Source organism: Patella vulgata, chromosome 7 (genome assembly GCF_932274485.2).
Source record: "Patella vulgata chromosome 7, xgPatVulg1.2, whole genome shotgun sequence".
Classification (NCBI taxonomy): domain Eukaryota; kingdom Metazoa; phylum Mollusca; class Gastropoda; family Patellidae; genus Patella; species Patella vulgata.
The window spans coordinates 50091185-50118886 of record NC_065885.2 but is presented as its reverse complement, the minus strand read 5'-3'; the positions used below and the strand labels follow the sequence as shown (position 1 = coordinate 50118886).

The window sequence follows — 27702 nt, the reverse complement described above, 5'->3', positions numbered from 1 at the left end:
ATGTCATTGTATTCTAACATTTGCTATGGTAGTTCAACATCTGGAGGATTGTATCTTACTAATAATAAACCAAGAATGTAAGTTTTCATATTTATAGTTTTTTTTATTCATTGTTTTTAAATGTTTTAATATACTGTATTGTATTATGACAGTATAAATGATATATTTCCATATTTTACACACAAACATGTTTGTACAATAAATTAGCTCTACATTAAAACTTCGATTGAAATGCAGACCCATGTAGGACAACAATTATATACAAAGTATTCTTCTTATTTATTATAATCAAGTTCAAATTTACTAAAACATTATAAAACAATTATACCATTCGTCATTCATTTAACAACATTCTTCTCACAAACTTATATACAATTATTCTTTACATTAATCAAAAAATCAAATATTTCTTTGTAGCCATTGCTAAATAAAAATGTAGAATTTTAAAAACAATTTTATATCAAAAAATTTAAAAAACAGATTCAAAAGGTTTCTATTTACACTTGAAACGGAAAACCTGGTTTTGACAATTTTAAAATCTTTATAGACACTGCTAAATAAAATAAATACAGAATTTGGTGTGGATTTTTTTTCTGAAACAACCTTCATATTAAATAACTTATAAAAACGATTCAATAAGGTTTCTACATACATTCAGTATAAAATCATTCATTCAATACATTCAAACAGTAAGATAGAACTTGATTATAATAAAATATACTCTATTTAATAAATCTTTAACAAAAACACTTTATACAGGCTCTTGTCTATAATAATGCCCTACTTATATCGCAGTCCTGGCAGACAGAAAACTCATTCTTGTATCATAAACACAAACATTGGATTATTAAAATAATTTAGACTAAAGAAATGATATTTACTACTGGCATACTGTCGATAAACAATTTGCAAACTGTCCAATAAACAATTTGATGCAACAGAGATTTCATACGACAAGGCTGCTAAAATAAATTCTTGCATAGATATATTTGGTCCACAGCTAATTTAAATTCCTGAGAATACAAAAATAAGTACTACTATCAAGTTAATGTATCTATACAAAATTTTGATAAAAAAATCCATTTGCAATGATTAATATTTATAAAAGCTAGTTGGAAGATATTGTAACAGTATGCCATATCTATAAATCCAATGTGTATCTAGTAATGAAAACAGAACATTTTTGGTAACTGCATAATAAGTAGACTTGTGCAGTATTCGTTTTCAAAATTACAGAGTGCCATGTAACGCAATATGAAATGGATTTCATTATTTTTGATATAAATAAATCTATTTTTACAATACATTGTACATGGATTTCAATGATCACCATCAGAAATAAGATGCCCTATCAATTTAACTCTAATGAATGCCACAGAAAACTGCCATTGTCGTATTTGTAAAATGGAAGCAAATAAAAGATTTTTATATTCTAGTGAGTTTAACATATATATGCTAACAAACTGCCATTTCTCTTTCCACTCATTCTCACAAATATTTCACATTATATACAAACAGAAAGCACTTATTTCATGATAGAGTAATAAAAAGTATGAAAACAAGAAATGAAAAAACTTTTCTAGTCCAATTTGTTCATCTGGAATTACACCCCATTTAATACAAAATGATAATTTATAATGATTGTTTCATTATGATAACTATTGTTCCCATTTAAAACAATAAGATTATGTAAATAAAAATAGCACTTTTAGAGATGAGGGCAAGGGATAAGAAAGATTTATATAATGCTAATCTGGGGTTTGTTTAGATGGAATAAGAGTTTATTTAATGAAATGAGGTAATTGGTTTTATATGGGGTGGGGGTGGGGGTTGGGGTTTTTACACTATAACCTGTAACTATGAAAACTGAAACCAGTTAACACAATTAACTGGTTTGTGTTACATACATGTTCAAAGTAGCACTTGCACTAAAATAATTGCCATTTCCATCCTAGAATGACAATTTTTTATTTTTAATATAAAAATACCCGTCTATACTGTAATATAGTTCCTTTATTGGCTGAAAGTTTCAAGTCACTGAATAAAACTTTCTGGATTTCAACACCGTCTCACAGAGTCACTTTCTCTTATTATTTTGGCAAGAAACAGGTTCTTAATTCACTGAACAGCATCCTCGTGCATCCATCTTGTGATAAACTTCAAAGCGGATGTCAGACAAATTTCACAATCACTTTCTCCTGAGTTGTATTTTATCTCATTTAAAAGATAAAAGTCGGGGTACATGGGACAATTTATAAACACACATCACAGATAGATTTGGATTTGTTAATTACAACACGAGTTTGTGGACTTGCTGCTAAACACTGATAGATGTATTTTCTGTCCTATGTCCCGTCGGTATTGGAATGCTTATGTGGGTGGGTAGATTATTTATATGATTGGATGAAGAAAGTTGTTGTAAAGACGGTGTATTACAATATGAACTACCGGTATGTCCATTTAATAATGGCTTCTGTACACCACTATCAATAACACAATCTGAAAATATATAGAAAATTTATTTTACATTAAATATACATAATTAATTTTCATTATAAATAAACAAAATTATACAAAGAGTTGATTTAATTAAATTTGATGTGTTGATTTTTGTTATGAAGTGGATATCTGTCCACATTTCAAAATATTAAGTCTGCAGATATAGCTGATTTTGTGTTCAACAGAATACAGTGTAAGAGAAAAACCCATTAATAATTAAAACCGACTTCTTAATATTTCCAAACAAAAATTTATTCATATTGATTTTGTCCTATGACCAAATCAAAAATAACCTACCAGATAAACCCAATTCTATACTTTATTTTAACCTTTTTCAAAGAGATTTAGATCCTTTAAAGTATTCTATATTTACCTGTATAAGAAGGAGGGGTAATTTGATCACATGTATTATTAGCTGGTACTGTAGGTATACCACATGCTATAGATGTTAATTGCCTTCTACATTCACAATCTACAAATATACAATTATTATAATTTATACACAAAATATTCACTTCTAGATTCACTGTAAGACATGTTTTTCGATTGATGAGTCTAGTGCTAACTGGGTGGATCCCAACGTTGGTTGAGAAATTTCCTTAGGATTTTCCAGTTTGGCTTTACAGATCAGTGGTACAGGACGAGATGAAAAAGTGAGTGAACGGATGTTCTTGTTTGAATACATATAAAATAACCCTTGACAGCTGGAACAAGTGTAGGTAGAAACACTGCTGTCCTTGTAGAACACTGCACAGTGTATTCCCACTTTCATTAGCAGAAATTGAACTTTTAAAACGAATTCCGGTAATATAATAAGTATATAATTACCTGGTGGATGTTTTGGTGTATGTAGTTGATTGTTTTCACAAGATGGAGATATATCTGTTACACTAGGTATAGATGATACACTGTTAGTCTTATTATTATAAACACAATGTACACAATTATTATCACTAGTATGTGTATTGTCAGTATTTAATATAGGATGGAATGTCTGTAGTGAATGAGGTACACTAGTTGTACTTTGAGTACTCTGTGTACTACTGATAGTGTCTGTTTCACTATTAGGGTAATTACCACTACCTAAACTATTATCTGTAAAATAAAAATATAAATCAATTAATATATATGCAATTTATAAAACAGATAATCACACAGCTTCACTCTTAAATACTATGTCTGTAACTAGTATCAAGTCGCTTCATATAGTCTTTGTCATTTTCAGAATAATTCTGGTTATTTCAGAATGACTTGAATTCAATAGACAGACATTTAAACCAGAAAGAGGTTGAAACTATCTACTTCCAACTAATCATGTAGATGTAATACCAAGTTAACCCTAATTGAATATATATATGACGAGGTGTGTTGTATGTCTGTCAGATGTCAAGTTGTGGTAAGTGATGTCAGAGTATGTATACTTATTGTAAAACACTTTAAGTTAACTTTTGTATTTTTTCACAGTATGAGTTAAATTATTTACCTCCTGATATTCTACCAGTTCGTAGTTCACCTAGTAATCTACTTGGATCAATATCATCTTCATCAACATCACTAGGAAATATAGCTGGCTGTCTACCACAACCACGAAATCTCTCATAATTACCTTCTTTTAACTGATAATCTGTTATAAAATACAAATATATTTATTATAATCAAACAAACTTGGCTATTTATTTCTAATGCCTCTTACATGAATGTTATGATTGCTAGCAAATAACATTGGACTGTTGGCTACAACTTGTACACAAGGCAGCATAGGCATCTTCTGGAACACCCACTACCATTTATCACTTGGCCGATCTATGAGAATGATATCATATGGCAGATTCACATTTTTACTCTCTTCAAGTTAAATGGCCATAAAATGTATCTGGAACACCCAATACCATTTGCCATTTGGCTTGTCTATGAGAAAGATGTCAAATAGTAGGTTGATAATTTTTTTCTCTTCATATATTATTAAGTAGGTATAAAAACTGTTAGTTTACCTTGATAAGAGTAAGCATGTATAGGTAATGGTGTATAAGATACATCTTTCTCTGAAGATGCATAACCAGAACTAGGTAATTCAGCAGGTAATGTTGTTTCATCTGAAAAAGTTCATATATATGGATTATTGTATTATGATCAAATCATGTTTTATTTATTTTTATCTTTAAAGGAGCTAAACCTAATTGATTTAAGCCAAAATAAAGCATTGAATCGATTGGCATGATGTGTTGTTTGATGATGGCACAAATATCTACAAGATTAAATTTTTGTTTTGAAAGACAAGGCAAAAAAGATGTCTTGATTACTAATGTCAGTCGATGGCTGAACTTCTGAACCCCATATCTAAATATGGTTTTATCTATGCACCTAAAGTTCCAAAAGAAGACAACTTGCCGACTAACTGAACACATGAATACATCAAAAGCAATTAAACTCAAATTATATATTTTGAAGCACATCAAAGAGGGAGTTGCCATTTTAAGTGAATAGCTATTTAAGTTATCAATAATAAAAGACTTACCAGTAGGTGTGGCACTATACATCTCTGGTCGTTTACGTGTCTGATATATGATAATAACCCATACTAAAGATGTTCCTACAACACAGCATACTACAGCTATTATAATAATACCAGTAGTAGTTGATTCATCATCTAACTCAAAATTACTAGCTGTCATTCCTTCAGCAGATTGTACCTTTAATATAGAATTACCACGCTGTGTACCTAATGTATTAGACATTTCACATGTATATCCTCCAGCATCTGACTTCTTTGTTTCTACAATGATCAACAGTTGATCATCAGCAGTAAAGAAATGTCGTTCAGATAGTTCCAATGGTTTATTGTCTTTCATCCATGTTAGTCTTGGTTTGGGACTACCAGATGCCATACATTCTAACACAGTTGTGTCGCCTTCATGGGTGAACTTCTTATCTTCCATTTTTCGTATGAAGGAAGGTGTTTCTATGAAAATAAAAAAGTTCATTAAATTGGTTCATAATCTCAATGTTAGTTTAAATCACATTCAAATATTTTTGTTAGAATTTTTAAAGATAAATAATGTTTATATTGAATTTTTCAGGGGGATTGAAGTATAACTTTGTCATCTACAACATTCTGGAGAGTGCAATATCGTGACACACCACTAATTATAAACTTACCTAGAACAGTAAGACTGACATTAGCCACAATAGTACCAGCATCATTTTTAGCTGTACAACTGTAGATGCCTTCATCAACCCGTTTAACATTCACAATAAAGAATGTGTCATCTTTTGGCATCACATGCATTCTTCTTTCTCTAGCAGCAGGAAAATCATCACCACCATCCTTCTGCCATGCTATCTCTGGCATAGGCTGACCTTTAGCTGAACATTCTAATTTGGCAGTACGACCTGATTTCACAGTTACATCTTTTGGTTTTTTATCGAAGACAGGGAAGACTGGAAGGTAATAACAATACAGGATGACATATTTGTAACAACTAACCTTATTAGAGCGATTACAAGTTTTGATGACAAGGGCAATAATCTTAAATGCATAACTTCTGAATTTCTAAAAGTTTGTTTTTGTGACTAGTCAAATAATCACGCCAAGATTTTGATTGTTTTTATTACCGACAAAGATGACTACAAAATATGACCCCAATTGTATGTGGGCACATAAAAAGAGTGAGATTCATTAAATCCTATCATCTGTTTCATCATTCCAACTTGAACCAAAAGGATTAAGAGCAGTAATAGTGTGTAATAAGATATTCATATTAAGACTACAATAAGGAAATAATCACTGTATAAAAGGAAAATGATTAATTAGACCTACTTACCATGTACACTTATCTCAGCTCGTTTAGAATAAGCTGATCCAAACTTATTAGACATAACACAATGATATTTGCCTACAGCTGAATCTTGTACATTATATAACTTTAATACTGATGTATAGGTCTTCACATCTCCATTATTTACAGTAGCAAATAACTCTTGATCAACATTAATTAATGGCTACAAATATAAAACACAAAAATCATTAATTTAAAATACAACATAATCATTGTGTATTTTATCATATTTGGTTTTATAACAAGTTTAATGGGTTGGAGAAATGGTTAATTTCAGCTGATATATTTTCAGATTAAATAATAAACTTTATTAATAGAATTAGACTAAAACTTACAGATTTATCTTTTCTCCACATAACAATAGGATCTTTATCACCAGTAACAGTAGCAGAACAATTCAATGTAACATTATCAGATTTTAGAGCTATTTGACTCTGTGGATGTTCTCGCATTATTGGTTTAGGAAACTCCATATCATCTGAAACAAAAATATACCAATAATTATACCCAGTTCACAATGTTTAGTTGAGTTTTTAATCCAGGTTGTCAGCAAAGTTGACAAATTTAGAGATCACACCATAGGTTACTTGTAATATTTGTAGTTATGAATAATTGTACATGGAATTTTAATATAATACTTACTACATAGAAAGTCTTCTTGTGCAAGATCAAAGATACTCCTTCCCTTTAAATTTGCTGGGTGACCACATATAGCATTGATAGATGAACGAAACCCAGAACTTGTCAGCCATACTGGTAACCATGCCAACTGACAATCACACAGAAGATTGGTTGAATTAAAATGTCTGAAATTTAAGGGACAAAAATCAATTCAAAGCTTCAAACAATGCCTGATTTTTTTTAATTTAATGAAGCAAGATTTTATTATGACGCTCAAGATATCTGAGTAAAGTTTAATAATTTACTTATTCAATTCAATTCATTTTACACATGGCAAACGAAAATATAAATTACTTACAGTTCTTGTAATTCTTCCAGAGGCTGAAATGAATTTTCTTGAACGGATGTAATAGGATTGTCTTCTAGGTGGATTGTTCGTAATTTCTTTAATCCATGAAAGGCTTCACCAACAATTGTTTTAATCTGATTGGTCTTCAGGCCTAGTTTCCCCAGGTTATCTAAACCAATGAAAGCTCCACTTACATCTTCAATAGTCCATGATATCAGATTATGATTTATTTCCCTGAAAATAAGCAGCAATTTTTTATATAAACAAACAGTATTATACATAATGAGTCTGGTTCAAACTTTATAATTAATGAATTAGGTTGGGTTTACATCTAACCTAAAGCAACTGTTGCCATGTGTAAAATGTAAACAACAAGTTACTTCACTCTACTACACATACGATTCACATTTCAACTTTGACCTATGGTAAAATATTTGACACTTTCATTTAGCATCTAGCCAATATTTGGATAAGAGCTTACAATTCTTCATGTAACAGAAGTAAATCTAATTCTTTCTAAACTTTGTCTTTACAAAATCTCCCTACTTCATATTCATGGGGTCAATGGTAACCAATTAGAAAGAAATGCCAACCACTATCACTGTGAAAAAAATTTGTATTTGCCAAGATGTTCAAATATTAGTTTACTCAACAATATGGTATGCCAAGAGATGGCCAACTTCACAAATACAAAGAAAGAAACTTGTGAAAAGGTATGACACCAATTCTACAACTAGGACACTACCAAGATACATTTCATACTTTCACACATTTCTTTGATCAAATTTTACTCTACAATATTATTACATCATTTTTAAAATATAGTGATTCCCCAAAGAAACTATACTAAGACTTTTATAGAGAGTATTGACAAAAAACCTAAAACATATTGCATGTCGAAAAGATGTAAATGAAAATTCAATTTGATATTGGACCAAAGTCATTGGATACATTGATTGTATCTAAGCCCAAATTGAACCACAATTTCTGTACCTTAATCCAGACTATAAAGGGATTAAAATAGTTTCTTCATGGTACAGTATCTATTGAATATCAATATATATGCAGACAAGAAACATGTATTAAAGGTAATGTGGTATGAAAAGTTTCAGGTCAACATTTATTACTCCATATTACATAACTACATACATGTATCACACCATATCCATGTATTTACCAAAATATTGTGGAATAAAGCTTCATTATTATCATAACTATATACCAACAGCAATACCTAAATTTATGGTCTAGGGTTTCTATATCTTTAATTTGATCCTCAAAAATTCAGTTTGGATGAGTACTTCAAAACAAATATTTAAATTGTAAAATTCTTAAAACAATTCTTGTAAAATGTGAACGGTGCTGTAAACTTAAAGACATGATTGTCTGAGGCTTTCTCTCTATGGCAGATTGTCGTGAATATTTTCACTCCTTCAGGTTTTCATCACTGAGATGTGATGGGCTTAACACGTGCGTATCAGTAGAACATTCATGATATTGTTATCAATGATATGAGTTTGTTGAAATTTAAACCAATCTTACACAACTTGCATACAATACGTTTCAATTGTTCTTCCTCTTTTCTTGTTTATATATCACACTTACACACGGGCACATCTTTCAAACCAATGTCAATAATGTGCATCATAAAAACTACATTTCCTGTCCAATCGATTGAAGATCTGTATTTTTAAAAAATATTTGAAAATACTTACAATGAATTAAGAGCTGAAAGATCTTTAAAGGCACCATCATCAATTCTTGATACCATATTATGGTCTAAGTATAGATCTTGTAATCCATACAACCGAGAAAATGTTTTTTCAGCAATGGTGGTAATTTTGTTGTGAGTCAGGTCTCTGAAAAGTAAAAATAAATATTCAGTGGCTAATCTAAAGAAGATTTCACAAAAAGCTATATAACTATAAATATCAATAATGATTAATTAATAAAATATTGCAAAAAATGTATATTTGTGTACGAGTGTATAATATGCAATAAAACAAGGGAAAAATGTAAATCTGTTGGTGATGTTTCACAACTGTATTAGGAAATGTATGTTTAATAATCGTAAATCAATCATTTATGTTAAAACAGCAACCATAAAATTTAGTTTTTTGTACAAATTACCATGAAATTTTATATGATATTGCGAAATTAAATATATTATGAAATATTAAATGGGGATAAAATATTGGATAAGTAAAAACGTAAATTAAATACTTCATCAAAGGTCAATCATATAACCTCGACACTCATTTTTTGTGCTTTCTTTGATTAGTTATGGTTAAAATCGACAGATGCTAGTAAGTATAAAAATTTCACGTCCTGCCATCCTACATTCCCTGCCTATATAACACATCCTCTGATTGGCTCCACATGCCAGCACAACTTTGATTCAGCTAGTTGGCCAACTACATAAATAAACCTGACCGATCAACATGTCTGTTGGCCAGATCAAGTTGCTAAATGAGCCAGCCGTTCCATCATTTGGTAAAATTCTAGCCCTAAAGTTGCCAAATAAACTTCCTATGCTTGTCCAATAATCACATTTTCATTTTGTAATTACCCAGCTCTACTTTCAAAGCCAAACTGAAAACAGTGAGAATAAACATTGGGCTCAATTTTATGAGTGGGTATTTTATAAAATCACGACTAACAGCTGCTATGGTAAAAACACCCCATCAACATTTTCACCTACATATCCTTACACTATAATTGACAAAATCAGAACAGTACTGTAATTGAAAGAAGGAATTAAGAGATGCAGAAAAACCCTTTCCTATCGTTGAAAGTCATTAATTTGACTTTGACGAATATATGCATTAACTATTTAAAGCTCCAACAAGCCAGAATAAAGCTTAAATATAGAGTTTAAGGTCAAACATAATCATACATTGTAAGTCCTTTTATTATAAAACATTAGGGCCCCATAATTATTCAAATCAATCCTTTCTAACTTTAAGTTTACATTGGTTTCTATTGGTTTCACACTACCATCTTTTCTTCTCTTAGTCAAATATAGTTATAATAACTTTTGTAAAAGCCAGCTCATTCTTGATCATGATTTTTATACTTAGATGTGCCTTTCATAATAACAACCATCTTTACATTAAAATGGTATATATTTTTGAATATCAACTTTAGAAATCAGTGACAGTTTCTATATTTGTAAATAAATCTCTCTAAGTAGATTTTAAAAATAAACCTGAACAGGTGAATCATACATCTTTAATAATACTAGTTACAATATCAGACATCTATTCAATACTTATATTACAGTCAAGTATGTAACTATATTCAAATATCTTCAATCAATCTTAACATTCAAATTCTAAAATCAAGGGACCGTGAAAATCCTGGTCTATTTCAATTGAAAGCTTATACAATCTACTATTCTCAGTTTCAACTGTTTTTTATCAGAAGTTCTTGCAATAACGTGGCAAAAAATATGACTCAAAACACAGCCTTCAATATACTAAGCATGACATTAAAAAATCAAACTAATCATAAATCTACATATGTGAAAGGAGGGAAAAAAAATATTCAAATAATTATAGTCAACCTGCATGTATATAAATAAACCTGTATTAATAATTAATACTACTGTACATAATATATGTGATAAAGAGCTTTTTTACACTCTTAATCCCTGAAGACATTCTCTTTTCTACCCTTGTCAAGAGGTCAAAGCGAGGACCTTCATTCTTCTATTCAATATTAGTTTAAAGCTGGGCCCCCTTCTTGACACACCAGTCTCGGGTTTGGCGCCTCCATACAATAAACTTAATTCAACACTATAGCTAGCAATTCAATACTTGGCCTACTCGTCTTTTGATACAATGTGAACCAAGCAACTAGCAATTGTGACTTGTTCAATGGTAGACAAGTCGTTGCTTTTGGCAGAATACGAGTAAGAGATTGTGTTTTATTAGAAATTCTGTGTGTGCATTTCATCTTAGGCTCCGTGGATTTATTTAAAGTATATTTATTGTAACAAAAACTCTGCACCATTTATCTTCTCTCACAAAACAAATTAACTCAAAATATAAGACTTTTTACATATTACTTTTAAAAAAAAACAATACTAACTTAATAATAACTAACAATTTCTAACAAAGCTGAAAATCTAGATATGTTAATTCTATCTTAAATCAGATTAAATGTTTCAGAAATTAAGATATAAAAATTATAATTTGGAGAATAATATATTCCACTTAATTTTAAATCATTTATAAAATGTTGTATAAGCAATGAAACTATCGGATTGGGAAAGTCAAATTTTTAAATGAGAAATAAATATATTTTTAATTGAGAGTCATAAGCCTAATCAAATAACCGCTGATACGAAAATATATTCATACTATCGAAAAAAAAAAACCCTGCTTAATTGTTAAGCTTAGCACAGGGGACATTAGCACATGCTGACATTCAAATTAAGTCATTCAATTTTTTGTGGGTCTATTATACAATTTCAGTCTATAATTCCAGTTTTCCTAATCTTTAGAAAAAAACTTTTAGTTGAAAATTTAGATTTGAAGGTTGAATACCGGTAGATGACCTATTTATGCCCAAGGCAACACATCTTTAAAGATATAAATTAAAATTAAAGATGGTAGGTTTTATGCAATAAAGTATGTCATTTACCAATCAAGCATGTAGAGCATGTCATTTACCCTTGTTAGTGAAGGAAAAATATAATAACATGGCGGACTAATAATGCATATAGGAAATAGACTTTCTGAGGAGGAAATGTTAACCAAAATATCGCCTGCTGTGTCCAGAATCAGTCAACAGAGACCGCAATAAAAAAATAATAATGTCAAACACAATAGCCATCATAACAAGTGATAACAAGGCCTCAACAATTTCTTCAACACACACACAGTATTCATTAACAAAAAGGGTGGTCGTATATTGCCAAACTCAATATAACTCCATTCATTTACATATAAGCAAAAAAGAATTACTTCTCATACAAAATATTGCTACAGTAAAATGCTTCAACGGTATGAAAGCTTTTGATGACAGGAGAATATTTGAGGCGATTCATTGTCAGATTACCAATATGCATTTATCTTGGCAGGTGGCCTTATAATAAAGAATTAAGAAGACCTTGTAAGAGTGTTTTTTTAATTTTATGATTTAATGTTCAGTAGGCCATAAGATATTGGATGTTGACAGTAGACAATAAATGAATAGATAAAAGATTGTTGTTATTATCAACCATTTTAAAAGATAAAAGCTCTCAATAAATAAACACACCTTTTTTAAAAAAAAAAAAAGAAGCTAGAACTATAATTCAACCCACATAATAAATAACCTAGGTGTTTTGTGATAAATTTAACAATAACTTTAAAGCAACATATTTAAAAATTTACTACGATTTATTAATGTGTTGAGTTTCTCACCTTGTTTACAAATATTTATGAGATGTATCAAATAAATTACATGTAAAGAGCTATGTATTGTTTAAAATTACATGTCCATGTTATAAGTGTAAAATTATATTGATGTTTAATACAGTAAACAATAATAGACTGTATAAAATTAACATGTCATGTAAATAATGTGATTTAAAGCGGGTTGACTAAAATGAAAATAAATCCCTGATGTATCCTATCCTTGTCTTCAGTTGTGTGATTTATAGTAATTTTAGCCAATACATGTATGTGAGACCATATTTATCAGATAATTATATCATTGTTATGTTTTGTCATCTTCTAATTAATTATAAGCAACATTGACTGCATTAATATCATGCTCACATTAGACCATATAAAATAATATTCTGGTTCTCAAGATACCAATGGATCATTTAAAATGGATGACTAATTAAACAGATGATTCAATAAATGTACAATGTTGAAATGCCAAGTTTGTAAGAAGACAATTATTCACAGTGATCCTTTGACAAAATAAAATAAACAAAAAATAAAACCTTTCCTCTAATATCAATTTTTTTTAACAATTGTCTGAGAACCAGAGTATTTTTTATTGTATGGCCTTAATTTCTTGTTTGATAATATCAGATATCAAAAGTTAAACTTACAGTTTTTGTAGACCTTTACAGGATCCCCAGCCATCTTGTTCCAGGGATTGAATTAAGTTATTAGCCAATGATCTGGATTTAAAAAAAAAGACATAAATTAGGAAATATAAAATACCTGCTTTGTAAAGTAACCATGACAACAACATCATCAAGACACAGATTGAATAATAAATTTTTTAATGTAGATTAAGAAAACCTCAGAAAGTGGAATAAAACCTCAGACATTTTTTACAAACAATAGGTAATTGTCTTTTATACTATCACTGGCAGACAGTTCACACTAAATTCAAGTACCTAGCCTGTCCCTAGTCTAAAACAGGTGATGCCAACTTTTACTGCTTAATTAAGCATGTCAAGCATTCAATAAAACAGGGTAAAAGGTGTTAAGACGAGTTCAATAGATTGTACTCATAAAGGAACAGGTTTATTTCAATAAGTGGTGAAATAGCCTGAAGGGGGGATATTCTCACTCATGTTAAAAAGTTTAATTGGTGGTCAGTAACCAAGGAAAACCTACTTATATTTCAGGTTTCCTCCCTCAATTTAATTTAGTGAAAGTATGTTTAAGGTTTTAACAATCTGGCTATTTAATAAATGAGAGATTTTAGGATGGTCAAATCAGATTCACACCATTGAACAGAATCTATAGAACTAAACAACTTTAAATGTATTGTTCTCAGATATGACGTACATTTTAGAATTGTAATGAAACACAAGTATAAAGTCATTTGTTTATAATAGGTAATAAATTGCAATTAAATTTTAAAATAATATGAATTTATCACCACAATTATTCAAATTAACACAAATTGCAATTACATTTTAAAATAATATGAATGTATCACTGCAATTATTAAAATCAGGCCCTTTACATATTTATAAATGGAACAGACTTGAACAAAAACTGATTTTGCCGAGAGAGAAAATATAACTTGTATAGTTGATAAATTAGACCTATAGTTATATCCTTTAAGTATGTGCACATGTTTGTAGGTTTCGTATACTACTGGTAATCATTCTAAAGTTATAGAGTTCGGGGATATAGGGGGACAAGTAATTTGTAGTTAAAGAAATCCAATCCTAGCTGGCTATATAATCTGTTAACATTCTGATATTATAAACAGATATCATCTATCTATTCTTTCACGGGTAAATACCTGACAAATTATAATCACTCAAACGGAACATAGATTCACAGTATATATAACCTAGCTTTAATATACTATAACATATACTTTAATCTTTAACTACATACAAACATAAACAGGCATTTATTGTACTTTCAATACCAAAAATACAACATAAGTAATGTGAACATTTCAAATAGGATAAGTACACTTATTACCTCAAAACATACAACTATCACAAATATACATATTAGTATTAATAGCAATATTTATATAGATCAAACTGATGAAAAACGAATGTTTTCAATGTTTCTGAATTATGAACAAAAAAAATACAAAATAAACTTACAATTGTTTTAACGATCCTAGACCATACAGCCAGCCTTTAGTAACATTGGTTATCTTATTATGATCCAATTGTCTGTAAAAAAAACAATTTCTATCTTATAATCATTCTTTCAAGCAAAAACACAAACTTTCCTGCCAAAATAATTTTTATAACCTTCAAAGTGAAATGAACTGAGTGAATAAAACTACATGTATGTTGTAATGATTAAAAAAATAGTTGGACTGCACTGATCTAGGTTACAACAACTCAGTGGTAAAAAGGCTCCACTAAATACAACCATTAAAACCAAATTGTCTTCTTATGAAAATTGAAATTCTTGACATAAATGAAGGTGCTAGGTATTAGACCGTCAAAAACCTTGTGTTAGTGTGCATGGGATTCCATACATTTTGAAAATTGTATTTACAATGTGGTTTAGGGCATTATAATTGAAACTGAATGTGAACCAGTACAATGGCTGCTTTCTGGACAATTCTGGATGTAATTGTCTTCAATTGGAACCAGCAGAAAAGCCCACAACGACACTAATTGGGCCCACAGTGACTTGTCTTATCACAGCACTACAAAAACTTGGCTAACAATGTAGTAGTTTAATATTGGGTCTAAAGAGCAAAAAAAAAAAGCTAGACAAGTAAAAAAAACAACTAGGTCATGAGTTAACTTTTTGATATTTATAAATATACTTACAGGTTTTGTATTTTTTGTAAACCCCAGAAGGCACCATCACATAATGATGATATAGAATTTCTTTTGAGTTTAAGAACTTGAAGGTTACTCAAGTCTTGAAATGTTAATCCATCTATAACTTTGATTTGATTCTTCATCAATTCCCTGGGGGAGAGAAATTTACATGTAAAGATGAATAATGTTTTGGTATTTATATCAACAATAACAACAGAATGTTTATCAATCTGGGAGTATAAATGAAGGTAGTAGAAGCTCGGATTACAATTTGAATGTCTTATTCCATTCTCTTTTTAGGTTTCAAATAAAATATTTTTAAACCAATTGAACAAAATAACAGTATATGAAGGAACTAAGGTATCGACTCCCTCCATTCTAATTATCTGCTATTAATAGTCTACCGAGAAAGAAATGTGTAGGATAATTGAAGATCAGGAAGTGATATAAGGTGTTCAAGTAGAAGAAACCATAATACCCAAGAATTACTAATTGAGCATTGTTTTTAATTACTACTTTTTACTATTGGATCGTTTTGGGGAATCAATTTAAAAGCCTAATCCTCATAAATATAGGTATTTTTTTTAAGTGAAGTGAATGTAATCAGTGAACAAATAGTTATACTGTGACTTCAATAAAACATTACAGAAATCATTTCTTTCCCTCTTTAGTTCCAACAGAATTATTTTTTCCGTGAATATAAGAAAACAATTTTATTTGGAAAGAAAAGTGTTTTTAAGATATCTAATCTTTCAGATCAGTCATGAGTATTTTTTACGACTGTGTAATCACATTAAATAAGATGAGCGATTAAATTATCAGACAACTTCAACACAATTTCATTCCCCAATCCAATCAAACATGAAATCATTTAACATTCAGTCAATTTTACAATTTCCTTTGATAAATATTAATCTTAGACTTAATAAAATGGAATGCTCCATGCCCAGTCATTAACAAGGCAAAATTGACTCTCTTGGTAATTGGCAAATGCTAATCGAGCAGCTTTGTAACGAAATCAATCAATCACTTCAATTACAAGCTGAAATAGGCCATAAGAGAATAAGAGAGAAAAAGAAACTTACAAGTTCTTGAGAGTAGTTAAATTGCCGAAAACACTCTTATTTAGCTCCATCAACTTGTTTTTGTTCATTTTCAACCATTCTATCGATGTTAAGTTGTCAAGGCAACCGTTTTCTAAACTAATGATGCGATTGTTATTCATGAACCTGGAATGAAAACCAAACCGTGATCAAAACACTTTCAATCTATGCATGCCTGTTTTGACAAGTGATATGAATTTCATCCATGGTGAATGATCATTGATTAAAATCCAATTTTTGTCCGGTTCAGGTTTTTGATATGGCTGGAGGAGGTTCTTTATCAAGACAGTGGAGATCTTGTTGAAATTGGTATAGGTTTCAAATGAGCACTTCACAAACTTAGTCGTGTATCAATCAATATTTCCATTCATATGACAAGTTCCATCACAAGTGAGATGTATTGATGAACACTATTACAGTCTATGGAAGCTGTGTTTAGATTGGAAATAACATCATCCCAAATATTACATTAATAAAATCACTTGTATCAATACAGTTTACCAATAAGTATCATTATGTCTTCAATAAGACAAATTATGAATTGTTAAAGAATATTCAAACACCATACTTACAGCTGTTGTATCTTGCATCCTTTAGGGAAAGTTTCAACAGGGATGTCCATGATTTGGTTGTAATTCAAATCCAAAGTTTTTAAATTGGGTAGACTTGCCATGGCCTCGGGTTTGATGGAAATGATACCATTATGGTTACTGAAACAGACAATCAATGATTCATAAGTTTTCTGTCCAAAATCCAAAATAACCAAAAGAATATCCAACTATTATATAAAATGTTAGAAAACAGATTAATGGCCTACATCATGTTGGTTCTTTTTTTTATTATTAATCGAGAACGACACCTTGAAGCACAAAGCAATATTATAAAATAGTTTTGTTGTAGCTTTCAAATAAATAAAAAAATGCAATTTGTCAAAGGGGACTATATTTCATGCTATCTGTCGATATAAATTATATTTTGATAAGACCATTTTGAAAAGGTGATAATCCTCCCGATAAGAAAGTTTGGATCATGTACATGATGTTAACTTTGATTAATATGACAGCATTAAAAAACTTTTAAAAGTCTGAATGTAAAGTAGTAGCGCATGACTTTGTTTGGAAAACTAGGGTCAATGGGCCAAACTCATTTATAAATTCTTACTGCAATACTTAGATTAAGAACAACACTGGAGACTTAAAGACTGGGTGATATTTGCATATGTATATACTGAATACTCGAAACAATCTAAGCAGATTTAGTTTATCTTAATCTCTGCTTATCCCAAACCCTTCAAATTCTGTCTGGGGGGATAGCACAAAAAAGAAATTGTTATTCAGTTAAAAGATATAAGGCAAAAAGGTGAATTTGTAATACTTACACATTTATAGTTTGCATACTTGAATTTTTGGGAAAAACAGGAAGCTCTGTTAATTTATTATAATTCATTTTTCTGAAATAAATAAATGAATCAAAGAATTTGAAGAGATAATTTTGATTGATAGAAGTCTGTCTTTCCGAACATAATATATCTTAGGCAATAGGCAAATAAATCACTCGTCATCATAACACTATTAGAAAAGAACTTTAGTTTTGAGTAGATCTCGTTTTTCTTGTGTGATAAAATCTAAGCGAGCGTTGTAAACACCAATGATCTGATCAGAAAGGGAGAAATTTGTTGATGGGAAATTTAGTGTAAAATCAATAATTAGTCATCCACTGGAAAGTTCTATTCAATAGCTTACATTTAAATCAGAAGAAAAAAAAACACATTATCACAAGTTGCTATTTATAACTTGATTTTATCTGCTACTTAATCAATAAGCAAATTTTCTATGTTTAGATACATGTATTTATCAATTTTGATATTTCTACAAATCCTTGTGGAATACAACACCAGCCATAGATTAATAATCATTCATCTTAATTCTGACACAGTCAATACTTTTCATTGTCCCATAAAATCAAAATGTTTACAATATACAAAATAGTTCATAAAATTTCCAAAAAAAAAATACTTACAATGTAATTAGATGTTGTAAATCATTGAAAACTGTATTGTTAATAAATTCTATATCATTACTGCTTAAATCTCTGTAAAATAGAAATAATAAATATAAGGGATCATAATGATGGGCAAGGTTATCAAGATCTATCTACATGTACATGTATGGTTTTGAATGACCCCCATACAGTGGGAATGTATATTATATTTGTAGGAATGTAAATGTATATTACATTTGTAGGAATGTAAATGTATATTACATGTATATTTGTAGGAATGTATATTTGTAGGAATGTATATTTGTAGGAATGTATATTTGTAGGAATGTAAATGTATATTACATGTACATTTGTAAGAATGTATAGGTACATTACATGTATATTTGTAGGAATCTATAGGTATATTACATGTATATTTGTAGGAATCTATAGGTATATTACATGTATATTTGTAGGAATCTATAGGTATATTACATGTATATTTGTAGGAAAGTATTGGTATATTACATGTATATTTGTAGAAATGTATTGGTATAATACATGTATATTTGTAGTAATGTACATTACATGCATAGGCTGTTCTAAAGCTTAAAATGAGCTTCATGTAGGTACATGTACATGTAACATTCAGTTCAGGATGAAACATTTATATTCTTATTTCAATACTTTTCATGCTTGTAGGGTTCTTAAACAGTGAGAGGAAGCCGGAGTATCCGAAGAAAACTTGAAAGATTATGCAGGCCATGCAACTCCTGGTTACATATAAACCTGGGATCAAACCCATCACACGTATTATCACAGACCTTTAATCATCCACAGTGCACATCTTTGACAACTTGTGTTGCAACGCACCCACTTCACAAAACTTAGAGGAAGTCTAACTATTCCTCCACACGTTTACAGTTACATGTACATGTAGTTGCAATACCTCATTATCATATCATACATGCAAATAAGTGAAATCCTTTGAACATAAATAGGACAATTAAATATACTATTAATTATGTTTAATTGGTGTCTTTATTTCATTAGTTATCATTTTCATTATGGGTAATTTAAAAATCAAACGGTTCAGTGAATCAAATCTTAATTTACATTTTGCTAATTACCCTAAACCATGCAAAAAGAAATATACATATTATATTGACAGGTGTTTGAAATCTACATGTAATACTTATTTTAATATCAGTCCACATTTGATCAGTCATTCAAAAACATTTAATACATCATATTTTAATCATGCCATACTAGATTCTCAGCATAGGATTAGAGTGATGCAGTAGAGTAATATTATGTCCAAAACTTTGAAGTTTATTGTCCCACCATTTATAATTGTGAAATTGGGTGGAGCGAAAATATTTTTTTAATATTATCCAATCCAACCACTTCTCCACACATCATTGAATTCATTTGGTAAAACCATTATGATTCAAAAGCTGTTTTTTACTTTCCCCTTAGTGAATGTTTTCATTATTTCTACCATAACACTGTGATAGTTTTTATAGTTCTGCGCTCACTACGATAATGAAAATATTTGATAAAAGCAAAGGGTACTTCAAAAGCTTTTTAGGTCAAAGCTATTCAATAGATTTTACCTATCACAATTAGTTGGATTTTTATCAAGAGTACAATATCATTGACTACAGTATACAGTTAGTACTACTGTAGGTATATGCTATACTTATTTATCTCATTTAAGATACGAACACCTGTGATCAAGAAATCTTACATACTTGATTCACCTTAAAATTTTGTTCTTAACTTCATCAAAGCTTTATTCTTGTGAAGCTTTATTCATTCTAAATAAATTTCCTAACAATGATTTGCATGGGAACATAATTAATAATGAACATGAACAACTCTTACATGTATTTATACTTTTAATGAACATTAATGATTACTATTTGTACTTTTAATAAACACTAATGACTACTATTTGTAATTTTAATGAACATGAACAACTCTTACATGTATTTGTATTTGAATGAATATTAGCAAATGTAATATTTATAATAAAAAATGTATTCAACAAATCCAAAAGTAAACTGCAATGACCTAATTTTTAACCACCAAACAGTAGAGTAATATTGTAACAATGAATCTCCATTCACTACCTTACTAGCACCTTTAAGAGACATGAAAGAGCTTTGAATCAACACAAATTATGTAAGTCAATCAACCTAAACAAACCAATACTGGACGCTACCATGCCAGCCAGCCTTATCTAAACATTAAGAGAGAAAGCGAGTGCAATGCAACTAAATTGGTCATAGTTTATTTGAACTTTAGACACACAAGGTAAAATAAACGGTCTTTAAATAGACAATCTAATTTCAGAGGTCCATTTTAAATCAATACAGAGATTTGCTAAATGGAATGGACAAGCCAAAATAAATAATGGACAAATTTTGTATATAAGCATGTAGGACACAACAATTACCCATTCAGACAGGTAAATGTGCATACAAACGCAAACTTATGAATATATACTGCTAATTAACCCCTAGAAAAATAAAAGCAATATCAAATACATCACATACCAAATAATCAAGATAATAATTTGCAGGTAATAAATTTTCTTTGATTATTAAAGGCAAACATGTGCAACATATCTTTCTGTTCAGGTATAAACTTTTATATGGACCCACTATGGTAAACGACAAGATGCAACTAGAAGCTTAAAGTAAAGAAGATGTGATTTGGTCTTTGCTTACAATTCAAAGTAAGACATTCTTGTAAATCTGTATTTACACAAGCAATGATAAGCATAGAAATTGTGTGAAAGAATTAGCTATCTGATACAAATAAAGGAAAATATCATGTCAACACATATTCATAACCCTATTAATTCACCAACACATTTCAGGGTTTATAAGAAGGAATTCAATTTCAAACCAAAGAGGCCAATAATATCATTTATTATACCGCCCCTGATCTCGGGTATCTGTCTTTGCAATTGATTTTATGAAACGGTGTAATCATATGGCTATTTTATAAGATAGTGGTGGGACAAAATAGAGTTTTGTCAGTTTTCAGCCTGGCACCTGGGATTGAAACCAATGTCAATACATTTCCTCTCCTCAAGAGGTTTCTATTATTCTTGCTAGCTTTTCACTCAGCCAAATCTTTCTTCTCCTCTAACCCAGATGTGCACCCATTTTCCATATAAACTTTGATCTGAGCCTTTGTTCTCTTTAGACCATAGCCTTCACTTCATTCTCAATAGCAGTATTTTAATGAGCTTGTTTTCATAGAGAATTCACCAATGTCATTGTAACAATTCATTCATACCAAAGCAAGTTTTTAATCATATGGCTGATTTTAAAAGAAAGCTGGTACTTCAAAATTCAGACATTGGTGTACAATCATGTACACAAGAAATTTATTCACAATCTATTGTAGAACTATTTCAAGTTGAACAAGTCACATGATAATATCAGCAACTTGTTCAATCTAGACACAATTTTCCTATTTGTTTTGATGCAATTCACTGTCATCACAATTTCGAAAATATCTAGCATACATGTAGTTATAAAGAGTCTGAATGTAAGTAACAGTGCATCAACAGATATGAAATCTGACATAGTTTATTCATATTCTAATATTCTGGGTTTTAAGTGGTCTCCGATGGCCAGATGTGATGACATCTATATGTATCTATATGTAGTCATTTAGATGTAACAAAAACTCAAGGTCCCCAGTATAGACTTGGTAGGTACATGTAAATACAAAGAACGTTGATTTCCAGAAGTTAAAGAATTACCATTGTTCGGTGGTGGTAAAGGGTTAATAACCATTTAAAAATGAATTGATGGAGTTAATGTACCCTACACAGTTGTTGTAATCTAGACCCTACTTCACCTAAATCATTTCCCATTATTTTGTTCTTCAGAGTTTGACAATGAATTGTACATGAATATGTAAACCTATCAAGTTTTTCCTCTCAAAAGGAACATGTGTAAATGTATGTCTGTAAGCAATGACAACTGATCTAATACCAAGACAGTATATGTAAAAGAGCTGATCCTGTTTGGAATTGTATTATGCTGATGTCCCTTCAAGGAAGGCTTAACGCCCAACTAATCTTCATGGTGATTATATTGTCTATTACATGTATTCAGAAATATCAGTCATACTTAGTCAAATGCATGTACAGTATCCAGAATTAAAATATTACTTACAGCAATTTTAAATTGGGTAATCCTTTAAAATCTCCAGGATTTAAAACCGTAATTCCATTGTTCTGAAGTTCTCTGCAAAGATAAAACAAGTACATGTATAAATAAAATTTGACTCCAACAATTGTAAATATATAATAAGTTTAATGTACATGTATCACCCATTATTTATAGAAACATGGCATATTAAAGCCTTGTAGACTGGGGCACCTTTCATGAACACAATTTGAGAATGGTACTGTACGTACTTTCGTTAGTTTCTAGAGTTTTACGTCCACTTCCCCTAAGGTGATATCGTACAAGCTGTACTGTTATTTATTCAAATATGATTTTCTGTCAAAGAACTATATAATTTAATCACATTATACAATGACTGCTAATGTTTGCATTTTAATCATACATTGTATTATCAATACAAAAATCAAATACTTATCATACAAATACATGTACAAGTTCAATTTATGTAAATATGCACACTTAAAATTGAAATTATTTGATGTGACATTTTCAGGCTTATTTTCCTTTGTGAACTAAATAACCTTGGCTTGCAATTGATTAATATATTCACACAAGATACCAAAAGTTACACTTGAATGTAATCTTTTTTGGATTCTCTTGTCAGACACATCGGGTTGGCGTGACACCTTCCACCTTTTAAACACACATCAAGAACTATACAGGGAGTGTGAGGGCCTTTATTTGAAGAAGGAACTGTGTACGAGTTCGAGTCACTTCTAATACCAACTAGTTAATCTACACTTCTTCTCTCGTCTGTGTGAAACCAACTCTACATGTATTTACTCAACCTGTGCTCAGGCTCTTTCAATTTAATTCACAGCTTTTTGTGGGGTTTTTTAACATCTCTTTCATTTCAAGCAAGTCAGATCATTTGGTTAACTTCGCCATATTATAATGGTATCATTTTTTTTTTTTAATGCATAAGAGTTTTGGGGTTTAAATCAGATACAAGAAACTGCTAATTTCAGCTTTTAATAAAAGTACCTTTATACACACATGATGTACATGTATAACCATGCACTACTTGGATATACACTGTATGTGCACATGCACCGTTATGATGCAGTGCTTACAATTTACAATGGCCATAGCAAACAGGGCTACATATACCTATACATGCATACTGGGGTCATAAACACTTTTAATTGTTTGAAAAAATATGAAATAAGTTGTAGTGTTGGAATGAATGTACTTCAATATACTGTTTCTTAAGGTAAAACAAATAAATAAATTACACTAAGTATATATATGTAAACAGACACATGCACTAACACAAATGATGAGATTAGTCTTGACGAATGACACTATTAGGTCAAACCATTAGCTATAATAATGTATATATGCAAGAATCGCCCAAACTGAATCAAATTATTTATTAACATGCCTTAAAGAAATCCAACTTGTATTTACTTAAGTAAGTTCACTTTGCACCAGATAATTTAGCATTGGAAATTATTCAAATACACAACTAGTCAATGCATATAAACTTTAATACACACGAATGTCAGATTTCCAGAATTAAAAACAAAAATTGGCACCGTCCCTTATGGTGAAATTATTTTCTAGTCAAACAGATGTGTTGGGCTTTCTGTTCTTTTGATTAGTGTTGCTTGCAAGAAATTAATAACAAATTAGCATCATCATCCCCATCGTTCTATTTTCACAGATGTTAATGATGATGATAGTAAAGCTTTGTGTGTAGGTTTCTTGATAAATTCAGGAGGAAAAAAAATCACAGCTTAAACTAAATTTTCATTACATTTGACAGTTTGAATATATTAAACATCTTTCTCCAGGGTGTATGGAGTTATTCTGTATAAACCTGTAGGAAGTCAAGATATTAAACATATGTGTTCTGAGGCCACATTAGTGTTTCATCCGAAAACTAAATACACTCTGTGAATGTGTGTTCCTTCAATGCTTGCTCCTGTGTTAACTTATTCAGGCTAAGAAACCAAACAGAGTCATAACTACTAAACCACATGGGCCATGAATGGTACTTGCATTATCTTTTCAAAATTAAACGTGGAAAACAACTTAAATAACTAACAGATACCCTATATCTGTTTACATTTTTTTTCATCTGATACTTGCTTGATATTTTCTTCGCAGTACATAATATATTAGAAAACTTGGTTTAACTGGCTTTCAGTAGGAACCATACAATGATGTATGTATAATGTAAGCTGACCAGTATACGAGAAAAATGAAATGGGGTTTAACGTCCTACTGCTCTGCTCCGACTGGGTTAATGAAGTCAGACATACACTTTACAGTGTGCTATGGGAGAAATTTTGTCTGGACAGCGGCATTATGAGAGAGACAGAGAAATGCGATTTAACATTCACTTAACTAAACTAGTTAATTTTGAGACTAACATGTGGTTCAATTATATTGCAATAATTTGCCTGTGCATGGTCTTTAGCAGTGGGAGGCAACTAAAGGTCCCAGGGAAAACCCATGAGGTTGGATAGGTGACCCCACTCCTTGTCACATACAAGCGGAGATTCAAAACATGTCACTTGACTCAATGACAGACCTCATTACATGTACATTTATATAAGTTGCACGCGTTAACCCATTCGGCCACCCAAACTCCCCAATAAGCTGTTATGAAAACATACATGTACATGTGTGTAATGTAAATCTACTAGACATGTTCAATAAAATAGTTCTAAGAAATGTTACTAACAGTTTTCACACCAATACAATTTCATATTTTAAAATGCCCTGACTGTGTTCAGGAATTTTTGATGGATATATTCATCATTGTAAAGGCAAGTGAGAGTCACATTTTATTCTTGCCAAAAGCTGAACAATTTTTGATAATTTTAATACAGATTCTGTACAAACATAACTTTAGATACATGTACATGTACCTGCCAATATGTCTAACATGTATGAATATTTCTGTTTTGTCAACATACAACTTCAGTTGGTAGCATTGTTTAGGACACACAAATTGTATGAATGTTAAAATGTATCTTTCGAAAGGAAAATCATTAACCTTTTGTTCAATATATATTTTTGAGGTGCTAGTGATGGAAACAACAAACAAAAAGCAAGGTCTTAATTCTGACATTGCTTGGTTGTCAATCCTCAAAATACATGCAGCCAACAAGATGGACTGGGAAAGAATCAAGACTTTTTGGAATAAACAATAGAGTATGGTGAAGAGCGTTCCTGATATGTTTTTTAACTGGGCAAAACAACGAAAACATACAAATGAATATTAATAATCCCAATGCAGGATAGAATCATTCCTAAATGCCTCTAAAAAACAACTTTATTTTCTACATTGTTTCGAATATCGTAAAATGTAGAGATGACATTTCTTGGTGACAATGTGATACCATATTTGTCTAGTTTATATCAATACATGTATGTGATTCACAAATTACATAAGTGAAGAATATACATAATTTATATTAATCAAATTAACAATTAAACACTACATGTAACTTGGTTAATTACATCTTCCAATTAATCAACCACTTCCATCATTTGAGTGTTGTTTACATGTACATTTATTTCTTACTTAAAGATTATTGGCCTTAAGCTGAGAAACCATGGAATATACTTTCAAATGACACCATACCCGTTAAAACAGTGTATCCCAAACTGCACAAAATAACAGGTTCAACACATATTATTTTGTTTCCAATAAGAACCAACAGTTTCTTATATTACTTAATAAACTGGAACCACTTTGAGATACATACACATTAAAAAATTTATCCTACTGTTTGCATATACATGAAATGAACAGATACCAATGGAATACCCTACTGTCAATGTCAGTATATGTTTTATAATGCCATAAATTGATAACACAGAAATATGCAAGTACAATATGTATGTTGCTGTTGTTCATTTTATGTCAATAAACTATTTTGCGAAACGTCATTTATATTGTCACAGGTTCCCGTTTATTCTACATATATTATGGTCATTCTACATACCGGTAATTGTTCATTATGTGCGTTCGAATTTTACATCACTGTTTTCTACAATTGTGAATGTTCTTAATTTTTGTATTCCTGGTGTGATTTATGTGTGGTATCTACATGAATTTAGACTGTATATGCGGTGCTGAATTTGTAATGATTCTTCATTTTTAATTTGTATACAGTGTTTACCCTCTTTTCTTAGTTCCTTCACATATACCTTCACACAAGCCATGTTCGACCATCGGGGTCATAATAATGGCAAACATGAACCCAACCAAAACATTATCCATTTCCGGTTAAAGGTACAGCAACAAACACATATTTTTCAGTGAAAGTTTGGCCTCACATTCGAGGAAATACCAATATCTGTCATGTATTTTACATTTTTTTCATTATACTGAATATTTATCTGCAGCAAAGACATATATTTCTTCAATTTTGAGTTGCTTATCACGACTGACATGCAGGCCTCTATTTACAACTGATTTGACCCCCTTATATTTTATGAGTAAAGTTTTTATACTTACAAAATCTCGACCCAGCTAGGTATATCTTTTGGCACTTCAATCAGCCCTCGTCTGCTACAGTCCACCATTTGTCCTAAACATGCACACGCTAAAGGACATGCGATTGAATTAGCAAACGTTCGATGAACAAGGTATACATCCCAAACAACAAAAGCCAGGCAGACGTATATAAACGCCGCCATGTTGGTTAGGGGCTTCGAGGCCCGAGCGCGGCACCTTGAAGGTTTGTAGCCGATATTTATCACCTCTTCCTTGAACCTTTCGAATGTTTCGATACCATTGTTAGTCCTATAATCCAAATATAAATCATATAACTGTTGTACTTATCATTAAATCTTCAACACAGATAAAGTGACGTTGTTCACTCACTTGGTTCATGTAATATGAGACTCACCTCCCACGTTTGGGGTG

At 30.5% G+C, this 27702-nt stretch overlaps 1 protein-coding gene across 1 annotated transcript; it reads right to left on the bottom strand.

The window, feature by feature from the left end:
- Positions 1–82: 82 nt before the first annotated feature.
- Positions 83–27702, bottom strand: LOC126826647 (leucine-rich repeats and immunoglobulin-like domains protein 2). Its single transcript, XM_050555621.2, has 21 exons — positions 27292–27702; positions 22800–22871; positions 18637–18708; positions 17996–18067; positions 17190–17327; positions 16600–16743; positions 15521–15664; positions 14834–14905; positions 13358–13429; positions 9021–9164; positions 7315–7539; positions 6978–7141; positions 6671–6813; positions 6321–6498; positions 5656–5937; positions 5015–5458; positions 4491–4592; positions 3983–4123; positions 3328–3594; positions 2873–2971; positions 83–2499 (listed from the first exon to the last, which is right to left on the bottom strand). The coding sequence occupies exons 1-21, from the start codon at positions 27471–27473 to the stop codon at positions 2318–2320; spliced, it is 3339 nt and encodes a 1112-aa protein (XP_050411578.1). The 5' UTR covers positions 27474–27702; the 3' UTR covers positions 83–2317.